Source organism: Barbus barbus (assembly GCF_936440315.1).
Source record: "Barbus barbus genome assembly, chromosome: 36".
Lineage (NCBI taxonomy): Eukaryota > Metazoa > Chordata > Actinopteri > Cypriniformes > Cyprinidae > Barbus > Barbus barbus.
Genome location: NC_136714.1, coordinates 11,310,465 through 11,335,218, shown reverse-complemented (window position 1 = coordinate 11,335,218; position 24,754 = coordinate 11,310,465). Strand labels below are relative to the sequence as shown.

Below are 24,754 nucleotides of genomic sequence, written 5' to 3'. Positions count from 1 at the left end.
CCAAATAAAACTGATTAATTGTTAAAAACTGATTTTGTTAGAACAACAAGTAGATTATTAACCATTACAGAACCACATTCCACATCTTCAGTTTCAGCATGCAAACAAAACAGACAGACAGACAGAAGAAGAAATGGACATACGGTAGAAACTGGCCATAACGTAGGTTTGACAGCGATCACCAGTAAAGTCATTTGGACACCTGATGGAAGGAGACAAAACCATAGAAAGAAAGAGAGAGGGAGAGAGTGTCGAGCAGAGAGAAAAGATGCAAGAGAAAGAAGAGAGGGTGAAAGCAAGAGAGAGAGAGGGGAAAAAGAAAGCAAAGAGAACATTAGGACAACAGCACAATAATGTACAGCAGAAGCAGAGGATCCCACTGGAGGCACCGCTATGTCTATTTCAGGACAGACTTAAGCCAGCAAGCCTTGGGAGGTGGAAGGAGGTAAGGGAGGGACAACAGTGGTAACCCAGTGACAGCTGGTCCTCTGTTTGCGGCTGTGCATCTCAAGTCAACATACTTTTATTAGGTTTGGGCATGTATAACTTCAGGGGCTCTCTCTGCAAGCACCGCTGGCCGAAGTATCCATCCGGACATCTGGGGGAAGGAGAGGTGGAAAAGATGACACAGAGATATACACCAAACACACTCACACACATCACACACTGAGGGTTTTATGCACAGCGAGGTCAGAAACACAGCCGCACAATCATTCCAATGGCAACCTGGTATTCTTCAGCCAACGTTTGTTCATTAATTCATTTTCTTAAGCATTTTTGTTTTCTGAAAATCTATCAACCAAGATTTTACTGTCTAATATTTAAAGTTTTTTTTTTCTTTTTCATTTATCTTCAGTTTACACTACCATAGCTTGAGGTTTAATGTTTAATTTTTGAGGTTTATTTTTTATTTTCTAAAGAGGTCTCAACAAGACTGCATTTATTTGATCAAAATGCAATAGAAACAGTAATATTGTGAAATATTATTACAATTTAAAATAACTGTTTTTCTTTTTTATTTAAATATATTTTAAAATTGAATGATCCTTCAGAAATCATTCTAATATGCTGATTTGGTGACACTTTTATAATTCTTATCAAAGCAGTTCCTTGATATTTTTTAGGATTCTTTGATGAACAGCCATTTATTTTAAAAGGAATTGTTTTTAATAATGTAAAAAAAAATAAAAAAAATAAAAAGTCTTTACTGCTACTTTTTGTCTAAGGAATGTGTCCTAAATTGCTCAATAACTGCAGTAATTTCTTTAAAAATATATAAAGCGAACTGACCCCAAGCTTTTGAATGGAAGTGTATCTATTTATTTTTCACACTGCTAATCTTCCAAACTGTTATGCTTAAAGCATGGGGGAAAACATATTTGCCAATATATTCTCAAAAAACAAGCGTTTTCTTGTTTTAAGCAATAATAATAATAATAACAACAACAATAAAACACTAAGAAGAACAAGCAATAGTCAAGTACTAAAAACATATCTTATAAAATTATCATTTTTAGGTGATTAAATTAAATTAATTTCTTAAATTATTACACAATTAAAACATATCTTACAAATCTTTGCTTCTCAAATAAATTGATCTTGTTGTCAGAGTGTTATATATTTTTACTGGAAAACAAGAAATAAAACTGATCGAAAATTATTTAGCAGTCGGTCCAGTATACAGGCTGGCATGACGCAACTACACTTTCTGCAAACACAAACAGCTGAAGCTGTAACTCAGCCTATAAGCAGCACATCTCTGATACGGTCGCCTGATTATGACATGGCTCTCATTCATGGATTTGATTGGCCTATTATGCTTATTCATGTTATTCCAGTAAACAAATTACGGCTCATCAGTGCGTAATGAGCGATATGGGGGTAATGTTTTCACAGCATTAATTCCTCTAACTCGGTAACTGCTCTAGTCAGCTATCACTGATGAATGGCCACCTTCAATTTCGAGGACAAACAGAAAGCGAGAGCGAGCGTTATCTTCTGTTACCAGCTTCTCTGCTGAACGCCGTATCCCTGCGCTTCCCAAGTTGGACCGCCAGAGGCACGAGTGAATCGTGGCTCACATTTATTTCGTTTTCCAGTAAAAAGAGCATTATACTTAAGAAGCAAAATTGTGTAATATATATATAAATTTGTTTTCAGACAACATGTCTAGCTTCATTCTTGCTTTAAGCCTAAATCTAACTACATTTAGTGAGATTTATGTTTAAAGCAGCACATGCAAGGCCCATGTAAAAGTAAAAAAAAAAGCTCTTATGCTTGGCTTTTGAAGTAGGATGTGAGGCATTATACATGACACAATACATGCAGCACACACACGAAGCACTGGTGAGTTTATGCAGTGTAAAATGAGCCAAGGTTCAGGCCGTAACCTCTTCACTGTGCTGCTACAGAGCCGTGTCACAGCCTGTTAACATAATACACGCCAATGTTAACTACATAGGGATGATGGGAGACTGCAAGCTGTTGTAGTCTTTAGGGGAACGCAAGCTGGGGTGCACCGGAGCGCAGACATGCTTTGAGTAACATGTATGCTGCTGAGGGGGTCAGAGGTCATGGAAACAATGTTCTCCTGCTGGAGAGCGCCACAGGGACGAAGCGACGTGTGCACACACGTGTCTCTCTCAGGAGAGGACCTCTGGGGTTTCAACTCCTCAACTTCATTCATTCCTTTCTCCAAATGAAGAACAGATCCTGTTATGTCTGTCTATGTTCATTGTTTGCCTAAAGCGTACGGTTTCAGACTTGTCCTTGTGTCTTTACCTTGAAGAAATGTGGTAATATTGTGATATTTTCAGGTTTGTCGATGAGTTAATGTATCAATCAAAAAGTGTGACTTTTTTTTAATCTTCAAAACACCTTAAATAAACTGTGATTTTATATTTATTAACAAAATAAATAAATAAATAAATGAAATGGTTCTCAGGATGAACTGGCTTTACTATTTATATGAATTATTATTAATGATACTGTACATTATTATATTAATTGTCAAACATCTAAAACACATTCCAGGATTAACTGACTTTACTATTTATATGAATAATATTAATAACATATTATTATATTAATTTTCAAACGTTTAAAAAGCATCACAAAATGCATTGACTTTATTATTATTTTGCTTATAATTAAAATATAATTATTTTCTTTAATATCAATAATAAATAAATAAATCATGAAAGACAAATAGCTAAACTTTCTCACAAAAACTATATATATATATAACATTTTAAAAATCATCCCAGCATGAACTGGCTTTATTATTAAAATTATTTATTATTAATAATATATTATTATATTAATTTTCAAAGATTAAAAAGCATCACAGGATGCACTGACTTTATTACTTATGGATACTTGTTATTAATATATTTATATGTATTCATGATTAATAATGGCTTTATAATGGTTAATTTATTTTTTGTTATTTTACACATTTTAGAACAATAATAAAGCCATTACTACTACTACTACTACTACTAATAATAATAATAATAAAGTAGGTGTATCCAAATTTCATGATCATCAACCTCAGGAGGTCAAACTAAATATAATATGATGGGTTTTATTTTCTATTCATTTCATAAAGAGATTTTCCATTTTTCAAAATGTGAAACTTGAAAGTAACACCACTATAAACCACTATACCCAATTTTGTATTCTTCAAGCAATAAAGTCATAATTAATCATAAATAAAAAGTGTATAATAAAAATGTGATGTATCCAATCTTTTGACTGGTCTATTAATTATCTATTAATATTTACAGTCATAGACACCTACTCCATTCTTCCAGTTGCTTTATTTCTTATTTCATCTTTACATTATTCTCTTTTCTTCATACGCTGTCTGTTTCCTCCAGTCTTTCCCCCTTCCCAACCCCCGAATGCATCCTCCTCAGCTCTGGACATGCATTTTTCATTCCCTCTCTTTCCCTGTCTCTCTCTCTCACTGGCAACAGGAGCCGATAGATTTTAATGAAAATCTACAAAGGCGGTGAGAGAGAAACAGAAAGAGCAAATTTTTGCCAGAACTGGGCTGTAGAAGTAAACCTGAAGAAGATAAACATTATGATATTCCAAACAAGCCTAGACATCAGGAACACAGATACCACTTCCAAGAATCCAGCTCCAGGTGGCCAAACCGTATATCGCACAACACAGCACATGCACTGAAGCTGAACCATTACCACACTGGGTAGATTCAACATGGCAACGAGCCAGTGCAGAAACAACCAGAAAATATATGACTATCTTTGCAGACAAGCATATGTATATATTTTTAATTCCATGATACAAGATGAAGTTACTCGAGAAGCAAAATTACGTAAAATAATAAGTAGTGCTGGGCAATGATTAATCGCGATTAATCGTATCCAAAATAAAAGTTTTTCTGCACGAAATATATGTGTGTGTACTGTATATATAAATAACACATGCATGTATATATTTAAGAATAATATGTTATATTTATATATTAAATATATTTATATTAGTGCTGTCAAATGATTAATTGCGATTAATCACATCCAAAATGAAAGTTTTTGTTTACATAATATATGTGTATACTGTGTATATTTATTATGTATATATATATATATATATATATATATATAAAAATACAAACACATACAGTATATATTTAGAAAATATAATTTATATTATATATAAATATATTTAAAATATAAACATAATTTTCTTAAATATATGCATGAATGTGTGTCTATTTATATATACATAATAAATATACACAGCACACACACACGCACACACACACACACACTATGCAAATAAAAACTATTTTGGATGCAATTAATTGCGATTAATTTTTCCCCAGCGCTAATAATAACATAATATATCTTGAATCATGTTTAACACCACTGGTATACAGTTCTTGGTTTAAGTATAAAGAACAATTTGCTAATGGGTTGAGGAAAAAATACACTTCATTCAAAATATTATAACAATATATTATTTGAATACACATACTGTTACAATTTAGCTTCTCAAGTACATTAATCTTGTTTTAAGGAACATTTTCACTAGAAAAAACTTTTTTAAACAATGTTTCGCACATTATATACAGTAAATGTTCAGTCAAAAATGTTCTATTAAACCAATAGATGCAATTTTTAAGAGACAGACAGAAAGGTCAACAACAGCCATTCGCATTACAATGCAATACACTGTGTAATAGAAAGCACTGCAAACACACACAACACCCCCCCCCCCCCCCCCCCCCTCTAAAAATAGCTCTCTCAGTCTGCTATTATAACATCTAATCCTGTTTAAAACACACATCAGTCTCTAACCAGCACCACTGGCAAATCACACACGAATATTAACCCAGATCCTCAAAAGGCTGAAATGCATTTGTACTATATTTGCTGAACCTTCATGGTTTGTCATTCTGCTAATCTATTCTCTTTATATAACCATTTAGTCAATTATTTAATGCTTTACTGTGAGGCTGTAGTGTAAAGCTGCCATAAGTCATGTGAAGTCCTGTGCCCTTGATCAGGTCACTGTAACTCTGTAAACTGAGAGGCTGAAGAGTCCATTCTGACCCAGAAGGCTTTGCATCACTTCTATGCAGCTTGTGAATCTGTCCGAATCAATCAAAGAATGTAGAATTTATCCAGCACACACACGTCATACCTAAATGACATTCTCATGGAAATAAAGTGCATTCTCTTGATCTTCATTGTGTTGCATAATGAAGGATGCATCTGGTCTGAAGAAAAAGTTCTGCTGCTATGAAAAAAAAAAAAAAAAACACTTTCGAACCAGCTGTTTTCATGCACTAATATTTGGTAAGTTTAATGGCGCTTTCCACGAACGGAGTACACAAAAGTGCCTGAAGCGCTTAGAAATGGAAGTTTTCGTTTTTTCAACAAATGGTCAGTGAAAGGAGGCACTTAGGTTGTTGATCGTCAACCTCAGGAGGTCAAGCTAAATATTTTATCAGCAGTTTTATTTTCTGTCCGTTTTATATGAGGTTTGGCATTTTTGCAGCCCTCTGACATGTAAAATACAGTTTTAAACCCAGATTTTGTAGTTTTCTAGTAATATACATTAAATGCACAATTAATAACATTTAATCAAATAAATATTGTTGTAAAAGCTATGCTAGAATGGGGAACAAGGTTACAAATTCAGAACAGAACTAGCTAATTGTGATTAGTGATAAACTTATACTTTAATTTAATTAAAGAAAAATAGCTGTTGCTGTTTTTTTCTTACAAAAACTGGTAGGATTAAAGTTGGAGCTTGATGAATGCAGTCAACAATTGTTTTTTGTTTTGTTAAAATGTAAAATATAAACAGATGATTTACTTGCTTTATTGTTGTGCAGTAGAAATAGACTAAAACATTATTCAAATTATTAAAGGGGTCATCTGATGCGACATGAACTTTTTGACAAGTTGTTTGAACTTAAATGTGTGTTGGCAGTGTGTGTACACAACCACCCTATAATGATAAAGATTCACCCAGTGTTTTTTTTTTAAAACTCGTTAAATCATTTCCCCTTTCTCAAATCAAGCTGATCTCAGATGCCTGTCTGTGTGACGTCACACAGACCCAGGCCCTCCCACGATTGTATTTTGACACTAGCGTTTTAACTTAGACCCGCCCTGAGTGAGCTGTCATCAGTCCGCCATTGTTTCGACGCCGGATCTGATGTAGACAAGAATGGCTCCTAAGCGATTGAGGTGTTTTGTTGTTGGGTGTAATAATGAACATAGCAGTCGTCATTTACTCCCGACATCTGAGCTGCTGAAGATGCAGTGGATTACTTTTGTTTTTGAAGGAAATGCGCCCCCAGATCTACCTAAATGCATTTATGTTCGCGCGAATCATTCGTGATCCAGCCTCACCAACAGAAGAAGTGAGTATAAGGTTCTTTTATGAATCTTTGCAAATTGCCTTTCCTAATAACATAGGAATAATAACGTTAGTAAGTTCCGCTGCTAAATGCGGCTAAAGTAAACAGTATCATGAGAACTGTGCATTATGCCACGGAAAAGAGGGGTGGGGTGAGCAGAGTTCATTAGCATTTAAAGGAACATGGACTAAAATGGCTTGCTGAAAACAGAGCTGATTTTGACGAGGTAAAAAGGGTGTTGTTTTACACCACCATTGACAAATTTTAACAAGACCCTAAAGAATCATATCAACTTGTGGAAAATGGTATCCGACGACCCCTTTAAATATTTTAAAGAATGTATTTTTTTATATTCCACAGGTAAATGTATCTGTTCAATAAAATTGGTTAATAATTAAAACAGCTTTTTCCACAATAAACTGAACATCAGTTCAACATATTATATTAAAATTAAAAGACTGTTGTATGATTTTAATTGCTAAGTGAAAAGTTGACCTCCGAGGCAGGACAGGCCAAAAAAAAAAAAAAAATGATTTGTTTAATTTTAGCTAATGTTCTAGGTTAATAGTAGATTAATAATAGTAGTTAATTACAAATATGTACTGTTCAAGAGAAGAGGTTATTATAGTAAATGAACCACTAAACTCAATAACCTACAGTCTTGAGATCAGAACTTGTCCTTGATGTTCAGCACAAGAAGGTGTCGGGGGCCGTGAAAAAGCAGCGCCAGATACCAGTCAGGGGCCCCCTCAGCGGCGGGCCATGAATCTCCTCTGGCATTTCTCTCTCCTCCTCAGTTTTGTCATCTGTCGCGGTCTTATGTAAACATGACAGGGGTGTCGATGTGGAGCTGCTGTAACTTGGCAGGCCGTAAAATAACCGGCCCCACCATCATCATCCCAGCAAGAAAATAATTATGGCCTGGGTCATTCATTACCTCTTTCCTCACTCCATATGTGTGTGTGGAACTTTGTATTTTAAAAGAAAATGAGGCAGGCATAAATATGCGGTAGCTTGTATGGCTGGACTTGTTCAGCTGGTGAGTAATTCCTATGGAAGTCTGGCCTATACTGAATGAGATAGCTTTGGGGCAACAATTCCCAGAGGGCCTTGACTGCATTATCCAACTTTTCTGGACCTGTGCCTCACCCATGAGTGAATTAGCTGCAGAAATTGAGTTATTGCTCCTTCCAATTTGTACACAACTTATTGAATGACTGTTGCAGTTGTGTCCTGCCCGTTTGCTTACTGTGCAAGATTCCAGGGACGCGGATGCGCAGACGAACAGACCGTGCAGCTGCACTGGAAATATCACTCATAACATGGCACAACATGCGGTTTGAAATAGTTTTTTTTTTTTAAAAGAAGAGGAAACCAGTACCTTACAGTTCATTGCTATAAGACCCCGTCGCATAAATAGCTCCATATAACGCACAAACACAAACTTGTTTCCATGTGCATCCTTGTTTGTTATCTCGCCCTTCGCAGCTACTTAATCAGCTTGGTCTTGTTTTGATAATGCGGGCGAAAATGTTTTTTTCGGCCCATAACAAGACGTCCTGAGCATCCCTGATTTAAAAGCCTCTGTGTAAATCGGTATCCTTTTCCCCTGTGATTGAAATGTAAGCAAACGGACTTATTTACCTTGTGGGAGGCCTCTGACTCTCGTAAATATTTGTTCCAGCACTAAACCAGCATGACATGGCATTTCACAATGGTTTGATGCACATCGCTCCAGCACGCTAAACGTGGGCCACCGGAGCAGGACGAGAGGCCTGTTTTTCTCAATTCCCCAAGCACATCACAGTCATATCACACTCATCAACATCTGCACCAGTGAGTCAAGCCGCTGTGCCCTGACACAAGAGGGACTCGCCCGAAGATAGAGTGAAAGATGGAGAGAAAGAGAGAGAGAGTTTAAGTAGAAAAGGATGGGTGACTTCATGGATACCATTTGGTCGTTGCTGGAAAGAGACAAGGAACTCCAAGAACTAGGGATTCTTACTTCACTTAGCGTGCAGTTCTTAATCTCTCAGTTAGAAACATTATGAAGAACAGAAAGAAGGCAAATTGTAGAAGAACATCATTGAATATACTGCTGTTTCTTTAATTATGAGCATAATTATGTCCCAGTGGGTTGATTTTTATTAAAATGAACAGATTTGAAATTTTTTTTTTTTTTTTTTATATATGATGGTCATATAAAAAACTATGCATTCATCTTTTATTTGTACTGCCTTTTGTAATAATTTCAATATTTAATTTTATATATATTATATAATTTCATTCATTTTAATGTGTAATTCCAATTGTTTTACCCTTGACTTTCCATCTTTTACATATTATATACGTACACATACATACAAAAATTAAATCTTAAATCTTATAAACTAAGAAAAAAAAAACACTCCACAACACTTATTTTGAAAAAAAAAAAAATAATAATAATAATTACAAGCAAATAAATGATATACAGCCATTTTTGGTGCTATAATTTCTACCACAACCAACAATTTTGCTTACAAACTGATTTTTTTTTTATAGTATATAATCTCCAAGCTGTAATTTTGTTAAAATATGCAAGTATGAAATTATTATCGAGTTTATTTAGAGTCTGTAAAATGCTGACTCTGAAATTAGCTAGATGAAGAAGCCAGCCTTTTTTATTCCAAAGTTGTATTATTAATTTATTGGTTCAAAAATAAAATAAAATTTTTAAAAAATCCTTGATTAATATATATATACACTGTTGAACAGCTTTTTTATTATTATTTTTCATTTACCCCCCCCCCCCCCCCCCCCCCCCCCCATGTGCACAGGACCTAAAAATGTCCATAGTTTAAGAAAGAGCGATATGAAGAATCCCTTTGATTTAAATAAAGTTGTGATTGGTGTAATCAACAAGAGTCTGTGACTGAGAAAGAGAGAGAAAAGGCAAAGAACAATGTGATCCACCAGGAGTATAAACAGATTGACATGAGAGAAAAGGCTCAGGAGAGAAACTCACTTGCAGGATAGCCGATTTATACCATGTATGTAGTAACAGTCGCCGCCATTCACGCAGTATGCCTTCTCTGACTCGTTGCATCTTCTGGCGTGGCCTGAACCCGGAGCTAACGTTGTGGTTACTGCAGGAAACAAAGACAAAAACATCTTAAGACATCAGCAAGCCACCCAAAATACAAAAGAGCTTTCAGTGAGTGCTTAGTAAACAATAAAGAGAAGAGCCACGTGGTTGCGCAAAAACCGAAAACACAGATGCCAGCTTCTCAGATAACATTCATTACATGTTACTGATAATTTATCACATTTCAGCTCATGTCCCATTCCCTACAATAACAGTCATTCACTAGAACAACGACTCCTTGGTTTTCATCGCAAATCTCTCCGTACATCTTTGCTGCTCAGATGAGGTTCGAGATGTTCGATAGGCAAAGATAAATATTCCCCCCCCCCCCACACACACACACCACCTGCTCCCTCTTAGTCACAGGTCTGGAATGGATCTGTAATCCTGCCGCATTATCGGAGCAACATTCAACATGTTTTGGGAAAAAATGAGAGGCCTGGAGAAAATGGCGAAATCACATTACAGTTTGTTTACCTTTGGTACCAGTTCAAGGGGTGTAGAATGGGGCGTATGAATGTGTTTATTGAATTTGTAATCAAAAGCAGAAACGTGAAGATTGACAGGGCAAATTGCTTCCCGCAGACACATTATGCACATACCTATGCTGTTTCTCACTGCTGTTAAACTCAACATGTCTACAAACACTCATGTCATCACCATCCAATTGATACTTTTTCAAACATGCAATGGTTTCTGTTTAACACCGCACAGTGGATCATCTTTGTCATGCTGAAATGGCGTTCAAAGCAAATGTTTAGAAGGAACATGCTTATTTAATCTCGCTAATCACAACGAAAAAGACACATGTGTCTCCTCCAGCAATTTTTACGGCATCGCTTCACCACATCAAGCCAACCGTTATTTATGTAATTAAAGAAATATTGTGATATCCAAACTAATGTTGTTAGATTTGCTGGTTAGCGTGACTCAATTCGCCCCTGCTGGCAGATGCTGTTACTACACCATTAGGGAGCAAAAAACAAAACAAAAAACCCCATCTTGCTCCACTGAGAGCCATTCAAAAGTAGCTTTTTCCTCAAGAAACATATTACTGTATATATAAAGGGTCAATTTATGCCCCAATCAGCCAGGGTGCAATAAATTGATCAAAAGTGATAGTAAAGACACAAAAGATTTTTCACATACATTTTTTTTTCTATTCATCAAAAAAGGTATCACAAAAAATATTAAGCAGCGCAACTGTTTACAATTTTACAGTTTCTTGAGCAGAAAATCAGCATATTACGTTTTCTGAAGGATCATTAGACAATGAAGACTGAGTATTGATGCTGAAAACTCAGCTTTGATATTACAGGTATAACTTATATTTTAAAATATTTTAAAATAGAAAAAAGTTATCTTAAATTGTAATAATATTTCACAATATGAATGTTTTTTAACTGTATTTTTGATCAAATATATGCGGCCTTGGTGAGAATAAGAGACTTCTTTTAAAAAAGAGATATTTCTCTACAGACTATAGATCTCCTATGTGCCATTCTGATCCCACTGACTATTCCCTTTACAGTTATATTTAATGTAACTGCATTTCGTATTCATTTATACACACTGAGGGACAAGTTGAAATTATGGTCTGAGGTAACTGACAGCATGCCACACATATGGTACATCAATCTAAGGTTGAAAACATCCAGGAATATTTGTTTTACTCGAGTCTGGATTCATGTTTGAAACCCTCCACTGCAGACCACCAACCAGACGTTTATTCTTCTGAGAGATTACATGAACATGTCAGTTATGTGTGTTGAATCAGTTGGCTAAACATAGCATTTCTTTGTGCAAATTTCACATAATCCCAAAACTTCCTTTTTTAGGTTGAAATTAGATTGTGAATGGCAGAACTTCAATTCAGTGTCAGACTTCTCTTTTATTCCATGAGAAATAATGCTTCTTATATAGTATTCATGAATACATGAGGCAAAATTCAGAATGATAGAGTACAAACAAATACAGTAAGAAATAATATTGTGAGATATTATTACAATTTGAAATAACAGAAATGGTTTTCTGTTTTTAATTTATTCCTGTTATGGCAAAGCAGAATTTTCAGCGTCTTTACAACAGTCTTCAGTGTCACATGATCCTTCAGAAATCAGACTAATTATGCTGATTTGGTGCTCGGGAAATGTTTACTATTATTATCACAGTTGAAAATAGCTGTGTTTTTGTGGAAATCATGGTACATTTTTCCAGAATTCTTTGATGAATTGAAAGTTCAAAAGAACAACTATTTTTTTCTTTTTTCTTTTTTTTCGAAAATTTGATATTTTTTTCTAACAATGTAAAAGTTTGTACTGTTACTTTTGATCAATTTATAGCATCCTTGCAAAATAAAAATAAGCATTTCATTAAAAAAAGGGACTATTGCAAGATCTTAAAGAATCAGTATCTTAAAGAACACAAATGTAATGGATAAATGGATAAATTCCCCCCACCCACATCTTTGCATTCAGACATGATTGAAGAGTGTCTGATTTTGAATGGAAATAAAAGTGTGAAAATGAAACTTTGAAGGCAACATTCTTAAGCGTAGCCTCAGGCCTCAAACAACATAGGCTAGAAATTCAGCTGAGAACAAAATCTGCCATCTTGTTCTTCTTGTCTTTCTCTCTGCAAATGAAAAAAATCTCGCAGTCCAGAGCTGCAGATTTGCAACCAAGACAGCTCATCGAAGGACACCGGCAACCCCACACATATACGTGTTGAACACCCAGCTGTAGTCAGTCCAAGAAAAGAGAAACGTTAGCAGATGTGGAAGTGCACTCTATGCGTATCATGGCCCTCCCTGATATCAAACAGGGCTATTCAATTAACTTCATTTGAGGGCCGGATTATAGAATTGAACATTTGAAGGGGGCCAAGGAGGGCCGTCCCAATCTTTTTCTGGGGGGGCCTATAAATTTGGAAATTAATTTTAAATGCATATTCAGCAGTAAAATGAACTAATATTACCAACAGTAACATCTATAAAAGGTTAACATTAGTGCTGTCTGTCATTGAATTAATTTTTACTTTTAACATTTTATATTTGTTTCTGTAATTAATTTGTAAAAAAAAATTCTCTATTAAAGCCATTTGTTCCCTTTAATTTTAGCCATTAATTATAGCTATTTAATATTACAGTATAATTGAAATGTTATGATACTATTTTTAACATTTAATAGTCTTTGAAAAATATTTTTTTTTTATAAGTGAACTTATAACAATCTTCACATGAACTATAAATTGTATGCATAAGCAATATTGATTGTTCTTTATTCGAGCTACAATGATGCACATGACGAAGATGTGACATCCAACTTTCTCCCAACTCTTTATGGTCATTTAGGATTTTATAACTAATTTAAGACTGTGTTTATAAGGTAACTCGCGTTAAAAACCACGTATTTTTACATCATTGTGTGTGGCTTTGTCCATTGAAGCGCTAGCGCGCTTGTCTGAAGCGGCTCAGTTTATGAGTACAGCCAAACACGCGGATTTTCAAACTATACTTCCTGCTTTGATAAAAATCTTCGTCCAGTGTTGGCGCCTTTTCTCGCCAGAAGTTATGACCGATAACACTGTCTTTAAACTTGTTTAAACTAACGTTAGAATTGTGGATATCTCATAATTCCCTCACATAAGCGCTTGTGAACGCTGCCATCTATTGACGTTGTGGTCTACGGTAGATTGTTGTTAATGTGTCTCTCCCTTTTCTTTTTGGCTGGCCCGGGCCAGTGTTGCCACCTTGTGGACAAACTAATTAGTGCAAGAACAATTCAAGGCGAATGTACAACCTGCGTACTTTTCCTCGAGCGGATGAAGATGATTGGTGGGCCGGATTGGGCCCTCGGGCCGCCAATTGAATAGCCCTGATCTAGAGGTACTAATGTTACCACATCAAATCACAGGAGTGAAATCAGAGCACCGTTAAGGTTTGGATTTCAGGGGCAGAGAGTTTCTGAATTTTCTTGTTGATTTCATGTTCATGAAAGTGCATGTCTAGTCAGGTTGTGTATTTATGTATAAGTAATAATCATATTGTGTGGCTCTGGAACCCTAGACAGCTTACAGAACATCCCGTGAGAGTTTGTTGAAGTGAATACAGCAGGCAGTGTGGAAAATCAGTAACATTTGCTTGTGGTGGTCTTGCTTAACATAAGTGTACGTCAGTTGTTTACTGAGCTAAGTTTATTCACTTGTTTTTATTTACAGTTTGTCCTCAAATGTTGACGTCTTTGTTATACAATTTTTTTTAACTCTCCCATTACTTCTTTGCATTCATTCATTTATTTTATATATTTATATTTACTTTTTTTGTTTTCTTACCACTAGCTTCATTAAACAGAATTGTAAGAAAATTGACTGTTTTCAAACAGGTTTCCAGAACATGTCTGCTGCCCCCAGTCAATCCCACCCCCAAACACATGCCATTGGTCAAGTGATTTTACTGAACATCTCATGCAAGTTTGCTGAAGTGAATATAGCAGAGGTGTGGAAAATCAGTAACATCTGGTTGTGGGCTCTCTTTACTCAGCCAACAAGTTTATCTAATAAAAGTTTTTTTTTTTTTTTTGAAGACCTGTCCTCGAACGCTGACATCTTTGTTATAAAATGCATGCTTTTTTCGCTTAATTTTATATATTTATTATTTTTAAGTTTTGACTTTCAAAATGTGCAATTTCTACACTACTACCATTAATAGACAGAAATGTAACAATATTGACTGTTTTCAATATGTTCCATGAAGATATTTTGTACATTTCCTACGTAAATATATCAAAACTTGCTTTTTAATTATTACATATTACTTATATAATTAAGTAATATGTATTGCTAAGGACTTAATTTGGACAACTTTAAAGACAATTTTCTCAATATTTAGATTTTTTTTTTGCACTCTCAGATTCCTGATTTTTCCTGATTAGTTGTATCTCGGCCAAATATTGTCCTATCCAAACAAACCATATCTCAATTTCACAAAATTAAGAAAAAAAAACTAAATTTCCCAAAATTGACTCTTATGACTCGTTTTGTGGTCCAGGGTCACATTTGATTATTGCCTATGTTTACTCAGCTAAGTTTATCTACTAGTTTTTAATTATAGATGTTTCTCACAGTAAGTGTCCTCAAATGCTGACATCTTTGTTATAAAATTCATGCTTTTTTAAGTTAATTTTATTTATTTATGATTTTTAAGTTTTGCCATTCAAAATGTATCATTTCTGCTCAACAGAACTGTAACAATATTGACTGTTTTCAGACAGGTGTCCTGAACAAGTCTACCACTGGCCGAAAAAAACAGACAGTCCGGCCCCCAAACACAAGGATTTTTTTTTTTCGGTTTAGATAACACAGATCTGAATACCAAATTAAAAAAAAATAAAATAATAAATCAGCCGTCCTGCAACATTTTCAAATGTTTATGTTTCGAAACTCACTCAGTTGTGTGCCATTCAAGTGGAAGAGAGGAAACAACAGTAATATACAACTATAATAACACTCCTTTCAACAACATGGATACAGGCTGGCCAGGATCCAGTCAGTTGCTGGGAGGCGCACGTTCCATGCCACCACCGTTCCGCACCTCCGCTGAGAATTTTAGCACGTCTCAGCGCCTGTTTACCCCACTAGAGCACTAATGACACAGCGCGCTAAACAAGACTCAGCTACCTTGGATGGAAAGATGGAGCCCGTAGACATTAAATCAGCTTTCCTGTGAGAGCTGCCTTCAGAGCCTCATAAAGACCACATCCAGAGGCTCGAACATCCAGCTCGGCCTTTAAAATATGTGCACACTCCCCTAGAGCTCCAGGTGCACAAGCGGGTTATATTAAGATGATATTCACTTCATGAATTTCGACGTGCATGATGCAAAAGCAAGCAAGCGTTCCGGCGCATGCAAAACTTGCTGAAATTGGACAGCTGTATGCTATTCATTTAAATTTCTTCCTGGTTTTATGCATTACATAAATTTGGACTTTTCCGAATGGAAAGTTTCCAAGAGCTCTCTGACAGTCAGATTAAAAAGAGCTTTTCTTCCAAAGCTGCAGGAAGACTTGCGTGTCAGCAGCCTGTGGGGTAATTCTGCCGATGTCCGTCATGTTTATGCCTCTGGTCTAGTGATACACTTCAAAAATCTCCCTCCTTCAGTAATTGAGCTCTGACAGCTACACGCCTCTACAATATTCCCTCATGTTTATGAGGCTCCCATCAGCTGGAGATCTGGGAAAACTCAACAAATACCTGCTGAGGCAGCATGTGCCAGGAAGATGAGGTGGAGTGGGGAAAGTGTGAAGCAGAGCCAATCACTTGAGCTGCAAATTTCATGTGACCAATCACGATGGAGCTACAGGAAAACTGGCATCACACAAACGCAAACAGTCATAACTACTGACTACAAAAAAAAAACATTTCATGTAATAAAAAAATTAAATAAATAATAATAATATTAAATACAATATATACATAAACATGCTGTGGATACAAGCTTCTGTCAATTGCATAAATGTAAATAAAATAAAACTTCTAAATGGATGTGAATGCAAAAAATGAATTTAGCTAATAACTAGCTAATAATGCTGCTAAATGCAAATGCTAACTAGCAAAACCTTGACTGCTTTGTATAAACCAAATGCACACAATCCTTTATTAAAAATTAACCATGGTTTTACTACAAATAAAAGCAAAAAAACACACTAACAATAGTTTAAGACTTGGCTAGTCTTCAAGCCTGGTCATAGCTGGTTTAGCAGGCTGATTTTAGAGGGGTTTGGATGTTCTTTTGGTGGTTTAGCTGGTCTTAGCTGGTTAGACTGGGAGATCAGCTAAATAACCAGCTAAAGCCAGCTTAGTCAGAATAGGAGATTAGCTTTACAAGCTTAAACCAACTAAGGGTGTTTTCTCACCTGCCTCATTTAGTTCGGTTGAATCGCACTAGAGTTCGTTTTCCCTCTTGATGCGGTTCGTTTGGGCAGGTGAGAGTGCAGCAATCGCACTCGGGTGCGCACCAAAGGCGGACCAAACAAGTGTACCGAGACCTCCTTGAAGAGGTGGTCTCAGTACGCTTTCAAACGAACCCTGGAGCGGTTCATTTGTGGTGAGAAAGCAATCCGACCTTAAACAGACCCAACCGCAAAAAGAACTGCGCATTTTGGACTAAACCAGCTGCCGTAGTCAGCTGCGCTGTGCATTATAGGATGAGGAAGTATTCGTTGACAGTTTGCAGTTTAGCATGGCAGGTCGCTGACAAACTTGGGGTTGTGAGGAGGTGCGGAGCCTCAAAATAGCAGTGTGCTGTCTGCTGCGTTTTACTCCTGCCTTGGAATTTTCCCGCACGCTCTTTCTGACCAATCGAAAAGCAGTTTAGGGAATGCGTTCAAAGACACATCTAGCCAACAAGTGAAGCGGATGTTGTCACATGACTGCATTTTGGTTCGTTTCAGCTGGTTCGGACCAAAGCAAACAGTGTGGTGTGAAAAGGAACCAAAACGGCTAAAAATAGCTACAATGTATAACTTTTTGCCTTTGGTCCGGACCAAATAAACCGAACTACAGATGTGAAAGCACCCTAAGACCAGCCAACCAGCATTTTTCAGCATGGTAATAAATCCTGCGAAAATAAGTAGAAAAGAGCTACTAAATATAAAGTCGGTTTCTTTGGAGTGTTGTTGCTAAACTAAACCAGACTTAGGCTAGCCATGATCTAGTTCACGCTAAATGATCAGTCCTTGACAATTGCTGTTTATCCAGCTTCACACTCACCATTTTTTTACATTCAGCTACAGTGCCAGGTCACTTTCCAAGCCTCATGCTCACTAGCCAGGTTGCATTTCTATCCTGACATGCTAAAGGCCAAGTTCTTTGAGTTCTTAATGGCACGCACTAAGCAACTTTCACTACAGCTCTCATGAGAGGTCACTTTCTCCTGCCTGAAAACCCAAGGGTTTGACCTGCGAGCTTAGCCCTGAGTTTGATTACTCCTTCATGGCCAAGGAACTGAAAAGACGGCCTGGGTGGGGGCAAAACGGGGCCATCTGGAAGGCTTCATAAACATGTCTATCTTTCTGCACTCTCCAAAGGGTTCTAGGAAAGTCATAAAAAATGAAAAAAGAGGTCCCTGTGCTGAGTGTCTTTTATTTTTTTCTTCTGGAGACACATTCGTGAAGTCCAAATTAGTAATTTCATAAGTGCAGGGACGTCTGACATGTGGTTGCGGCATCTTGTTGCCTTTCTATTAATTGGAGGCTTAACCCTCATTCTCTGTTTATGGTCTCTTAATAGCTGGAAAAATGTAACAGTGGAATATCAGGTTTATGACCAAATTTCCAAATTTTGTTGATCTGAATATAAACATAATTCAACATGATATCATGCATCAAATGTAACTATATCTACAGTATTCTGGAGGTCTCCGAGATTCTGTCTATTTTTTCAAATGGATAAATTGCATTCCTGAGAAGTGCATGTGCTATAAAATCTGCTATATGTGCAATAAAGCAACACAAAAAATATGTAAAATGGGTCTTGATCATATTAAAATAATTTAAAGAGAAAATAAATAATAGTTTACAAAATGAATTACAAAATTACTCTTATTTTACACATTAATCACTCGGGTTTCTGAGACCCCAAACAAAAACAACTCAATAGAACATTTGGGCCATTTGAGGGGTGAAAACAAATAATATCCGCTAGTTCAAATTACATCCACATTTCTGGTACGCCCTGTGGTAGCTTGAGAGCCAAAGAAAGAGTTCAAAATGCTCCAGCAGCTGACAAATGATGCTTGAGAGATCATGATAGTGAAGCCATGGTCAACCCCCTGTGCCAGCACACTGTCTCACCCCCCTCAAGATGGAGATGTCTCTTGTTACAGCTGGGAGCAGAATCCCATCACTGCACAAGAGGTCAATTTATACAGCATGCAATCTTACAGCTTTTGAATGCTTTCCATTATGCGAAACCATTATGTGCATCCCTTTTGTTTAAAGGGTTTGCCAAAGCCTTTCAGAGAGGTCTTCTCAATTTCACATTTATATGTTCGCCGCTGCATTTATTAAAAGCCTCTAAACAAAATCGTATGGCCCTGAGCAAGCAAAGAAAAAACTGTGATCGCACTATCAGTTTTGTAGCAACAGCTTTGGTGCACTGAAGGGCACCAGAGTTCAGATATCAGTGGTGTTTTGATTGTGTCGCGGACTGGCTGTGAAAACTGTGGAGCTGATGTTGTTTTATCTGTAGGCAAGTATGCATGTTTGCGTGCTCAAGAGCAACAGCACAAATTCACAAAAATTTTCAAAAAGTAAAATTAAATGCCAAAGACAAGTTAGAGAATTCCCCTTATTTTCAAAAGATAAATAAATAAATAAATAAATAAATAAAAATAGAATGTATGTTTAGCAAGAGTGCAGCTATTTTATATTAAGGTCCACACAAACTAACATATAATCCCTATAGGTAACATATAATCCTATGTGCTATTTTATATAATTCCCTTTCAAGTGTGTTCTTGTAGAAATGTGTAGTAAAACAAATACATATGTGCAGTGAATGTAGAATACAGCTGTGGTGTGGGTGCATTATTCAGTGCTTTAAGGGCCCTGTATAATCTATTATCTCTCTAAGACCTTCAGTGCAGACTTGAGACTCTTCATGTTTGCATTAACGACGATGCACACCAGCAACAAAAGGCAAGCCTGTTAGGAAACAGAGCTTTCCCTGAAGCATGATTGCTATAGTGATCCGGTATTTGTTTATTTAAACCCTTGTAAAAAGTAACATTGGACCAGTCGGTGGGGGAAAAAAATCCAGTTCATAGAATAAAATCAAAGCAACAGACTCTTCTGTAAGCAGGTAAGACAATTAAATACACAATTTGCATATTACATACTTGTAAGTTCAAAGGAAGCTTACGGGAAAACATGAATCATGTGTCGAAGTCTTTCCATTCACTGTTTAGGCAGAAGGCCAAATCTAAAATGTGTTTCATTCAAAGAAACTCTACGATTCTTATCATAATGCTAAAAAAAAACCAATGAAAGAGTCACGAAGGTTCAGAAAACATCATTGAGGGTACTCTTTAACCTCAGTCCAGCATAACAGCAAGAAGAAAGAATAATAGCAAAAATAAAAGAAGCCTAGAGTGAACTCTGTCCTGTATTTTTTCCTTTTCATTAGCACGTCTTTATTTTTCTCCTTTATTGCCTGCTTCCTGCCGCATAGCTGATGTGCCTGGTCTTGTCCTCCTCAATCATTTCACAGATGACTCTGAGGAATCAAAGAGTGCTATTGCTCGCGATTGCACAACAGGACGCGTGTGTAAACAAGCAAGACTCGGGGCACTTACCCAGAGGGGCTGGGGCGCTGCTGGGCGACGTGAGGGCAAGGGTGCTCGTTGGGCTGGAGGTAGGCTCTGAAGAGGTCGTGCCTGGGGCAAGTGTGGGTAGAGACTCAGGGAACCATTGGAAGGATGACACAGGGGTGCTGTGCATCCACAAAGCATCATTCGAGCCAAGCCCCTCCTCCTCATCCTCTCCCCTGAGGAGATCCAGCCAGTCCGGTTCCCTGCTGCGGCCGGCTCCTTGAACCAGAGCCCGGCGGAGCAGCAGCAAACAGGTTCCGAGTCCCAGAAGCAGGAGCAACAAAGCGGGAACGAGGAGCAGGGCTCTTCCTCCACACGCACCCCTACAGCAGGGCCTCGGAGGGCGACGTGGTGTCGGCTGCGGTGGAGGGAAACGCTCCACTCCGGTCTCCGACACGAGCCCAACACTCTGCCCCTGACAAAGGGACACCAGAAGAACAGGCAGCGGATAGACATCTGGGTCCATCGGAGGCTCGTCCCAATCCTGCTCGATATCTCCCGGCTCGCACTTCCTCTGCAAGCACTCATAGGGCTAAAGTGTCCGGTACGAAATCTCAAACTGCCCTGCACACACACATACCTCAAGGCCAGTTGTCAGGACTAACACAAGGCCGCCCTCGCACACTACCGGGTGTGAAATTGCAGCATTACGGTCCTTGCGGCGAGCTGGCAGACAAGAAAGCAAATCGCTAGATGTGAGGTTTCAGATCCGGGATGACCCCACCCAGAAACAGCAGCACCAGCCTACAGCCCACAGCTCTGATGGTCACAGCCAGCTGCAGCAAATCTGCCCCGCTGGAGCACACATTCACACACCCACATATATACCAGCATCCGGTCTGATGGGGAAAACAGAGGGACTCTCCCCACCCAAACACACTTAATGAAGTAATGAATACTGTGGGCAAGACCACCAGCAACATGTGGCATGGGGGGAGAGGGAGGGACAGCTGTGGTAGACGACTACAAAGGGCAGCACCTTTACAAGAAGCAAGCAGGAATGGGAAATATATGTATTCCTTATGTGACCAGAGAAAGTGCATCAAACAGCGCATGGGCCTGAAGAATCTGACCCCCGAGACAAAGGTCACACACGGCTCCTAATGGTCAATGCTTCATAATCCGATACATGCTCCCTGGCACATACAAACCTCACCTACAGTACACACATGGAATTAAAGGGGGATACATAAGTCCTACTAATTAAATTAAAGGTTATAAACGTAGCCCCCAATCTTGGATATTTGATAATATTCTTGCAGATGAATTAATAAATCTCACATTTTACCCAAAAATAACTTATTGAATTAAATTATTTTAGAGTACATTAATAAAATTACACTAAATGAAGCTTCTCTCTATTATTTTAATAATTAAGACAATAATTATTCAAAATAGATTTCTCCAAAATGCTTGTCATGCAGTAAAATGATTCAGTTCAAAAAAAGTAAAAAAAAACAATTTTGGTACACTTTATTTGAAGGTGCCCTTGTTACAGTGCAATTATACAATAAAGTACTGAGCAATATTAATTAACAATATTGTAGTATTAACTACAGGGTTAGAGTCAGGATTAGGGTTTGGGTTAGGGTAAATTGATTGTAATTATGCACAATCTATTGTTATTACTATTGTGAGTAGATGTAACGTGTAACAAGGACACCACAAGAAAAAAGTGTTCCAAAAATTATAATACGGTAGAAATACTAAATGGGGTATACGCAGAAATATCATAAAATAATTTCAAAATGCAAAAATAAATATAAAAATTTGCTACATTTTTTACAGGCAAAATCAGGAATCCTCAATATTATGAAGTCATTTTATTAACAGATTTTTTAATATATATGTATGTATAGATAACACACACATCTTGAAATAATGTTGTGATGCCTAAATTCAATTCTACATGTGTTTTATATTATGGCTTAAAGTCATAAATCAGAAATGAAACTAATGATCAGCTTACTGTTACTTCCCAGAATTATTCAACAGTAAATCCCTAAGCAAAAATATAATTTCCTATTTATTTCACATTTCGTATTAAAATATGACCAGGACATATTCCTAGACAGGTTTCGTGAGATTCGCTCACACACACACACACACACACACAGACAGCCGCCCAGGCGCCCACCCACCCACCCACCTGAACTCAGCAGTCTCCATAAAGATATATTGTGGAAATCAAAACAACAGAGCTATTTGGCCTCTTGGCAGTCTTTTGTTTGTTGATGTGTTATGTAAAGCCTCCCTATTTGTGCTGAATTAGGGCTGCTGTCACCAGTTGTTCCTGTTGGACTGTAAATACAGTTCTCTTGCCATGAATCTCCCTGATTGAGTGCCGACACCGATCGTACCAGCTCACCCGCACCGATCAATGTCTTCAGTTCCCTTACAGGCACTTGACATTCTAGCACAATCACTGCCAATGTCCCAAAAAGATTTCTAGCATCCTTTAAACTCAGTTAATCTTGGTGTTTGGGCTGTCGGAGAAAAACGAAGAGCCTGTTTTTTGCAACAGATATAGAAAGAGACAAGAAGGAGGGAAAGAAATGGTGGACCTGAATCAGAGGGGTCTACGTGGTTATCCCCAGTTAAAATCCGACATTAAAGATAAGCGATGGTTTATATTAGTCAAGTTAAGCAGAAATGGATTGGCTTTCATCACAGAGGCAGGTGTTGTGTGTGTAAAGTTTTGTGAGGAGCTTCACAGTGGTTTGTGAGAGCGGGAAAGCGGCTGAGAGAAAAGGGGAGAGAGAGATTGCTGCTGGTGGGCCTCAGCATGACTGATGAGTTTGGAACAAACGGCCGCCCAGCTGCGTTTTCCATCAAACACATTCCTCTCACCTCACGCTTTCCCTATGTCCCACTCGTTCACTCTGCGGCTGTAAGCAGCGCCCCCTAGGGATGTGATTTTTATGTGATGGACAGAAATACTTGAGCCATCTGTGGCAGGAATATCCCTGTATCTGTACGACCACAGGCTGGATTTCACATCATCCTATTTTTCCACTGAAAAAGATATCTTTGGTTCTGACAAGACTGAATATGATCTGATTGTGTGCAATTGAATATCGCTCTGTTTTCATTTGATCCAATCAGGACCAAGGGGTCAACATTGAAAATATGATCCATGTGTGCAACTGCCCGAGGTATTATGCAAATGTAGTCCCAGTTGTGAACTTTTCTACAGATGTGACACACGCACAGCCCGAGAAACAAGCACTGTGTGTGTGTGCTGAAGCACGAAGACCACATCAAACCCTCTTCAAATGGGCTGCAGCCCGAGAATTCACGATCTGGCAGTCAGTACAGAGGAGATCTAAGAGAGGTATCACCTCGACTCGTCTCTGGCTTGGAGTTCTGGAATAACAGAGAATCCCATTTCAAAATATGTGATTCTGAAATCCTAAAGCACTTACAGTATGTTTACGGTTTGTTGGTTCTGCAAGAGCAGCATTTTAAACCTGTTATAAATACATGATGACCCAAAAGATTATGATCTTAAAACTTCCCTAACATAGAAAATTTTATATAAAGTGAAACTGGACTCTATTATATTTTACATTTAGATTTATTAATTTAGCAGTATTTTATAAACAATATGATACTGATAATTTGTTAATGCATACAGTAAGCTTAGTTGTGGGAAAACTGATTTTTTTTTTTTTTTTTTGCTTTTTGGCACAATAATGACTACATGATCCTTAGACTACAACAATAAAAACATAATATGCATAATGGATATTAATAATGTTTTCATTAACATTATCATTTCATAACTGTTATTATTATTATTTTTGTTGTTTTTGTTGCTATTGTTGTCATTGTTGTTGTATCACTTGTTGCAATGTTACATATTTTACAAACAGTACCAAAATTATTTATTAATTATAATTTATAAATAAATTATCATCTCATTATTAGTAGAAATTAAATTACATTATATTATATTTTTAAGTTACATAATATTTATATAACAATAAAAGTATATACAATTATTATTATTATTATTATTATTAATGTTGTTGTTGTTTTTGTTGTTGTAATACTTTGCACGTTTACATATTTTAAAACCAGTATCAGTAATTATTATAATAATATTTAATATTATTATTATTAATACCAAAGAGTAACATAACAATAATATAATATACATATTAATTATTATCTAAATTATTTTATTATTAATCCATAATGATTATTATTAATAATACATCATTTACCTACAAATCCCACCCTACATTTTGCTTATTTGATATCCTGTTTCATTTCTAAAATAGATTATGCAAATAAAATGAGTTGTGAAAGCCATTTGATGGTCAAATTGTTACGAAAATGAAGAGGTTTGCAT

The 24,754-nt window shown here is 36.9% G+C and overlaps 1 protein-coding gene across 2 annotated transcripts in view; it reads right to left on the bottom strand.

The window, feature by feature from the left end:
- The window catches only part of LOC306855535 (pro-neuregulin-2, membrane-bound isoform-like), a 56,620-nt gene that overhangs the window by 17,879 nt on the left and 13,987 nt on the right, over nucleotides 1-24,754 (bottom strand). For both annotated transcript variants that reach the window (XM_079394290.1, XM_079394289.1), the window contains exons 4-5: nucleotides 9,912-10,032; nucleotides 522-598 (exon numbers count right to left, since the gene is read on the bottom strand). In XM_079394290.1, the coding sequence (XP_079250416.1) occupies nucleotides 522-598; nucleotides 9,912-10,032 (198 nt within the window). The remainder of the gene's footprint in view (nucleotides 1-521; nucleotides 599-9,911; nucleotides 10,033-24,754) is intronic.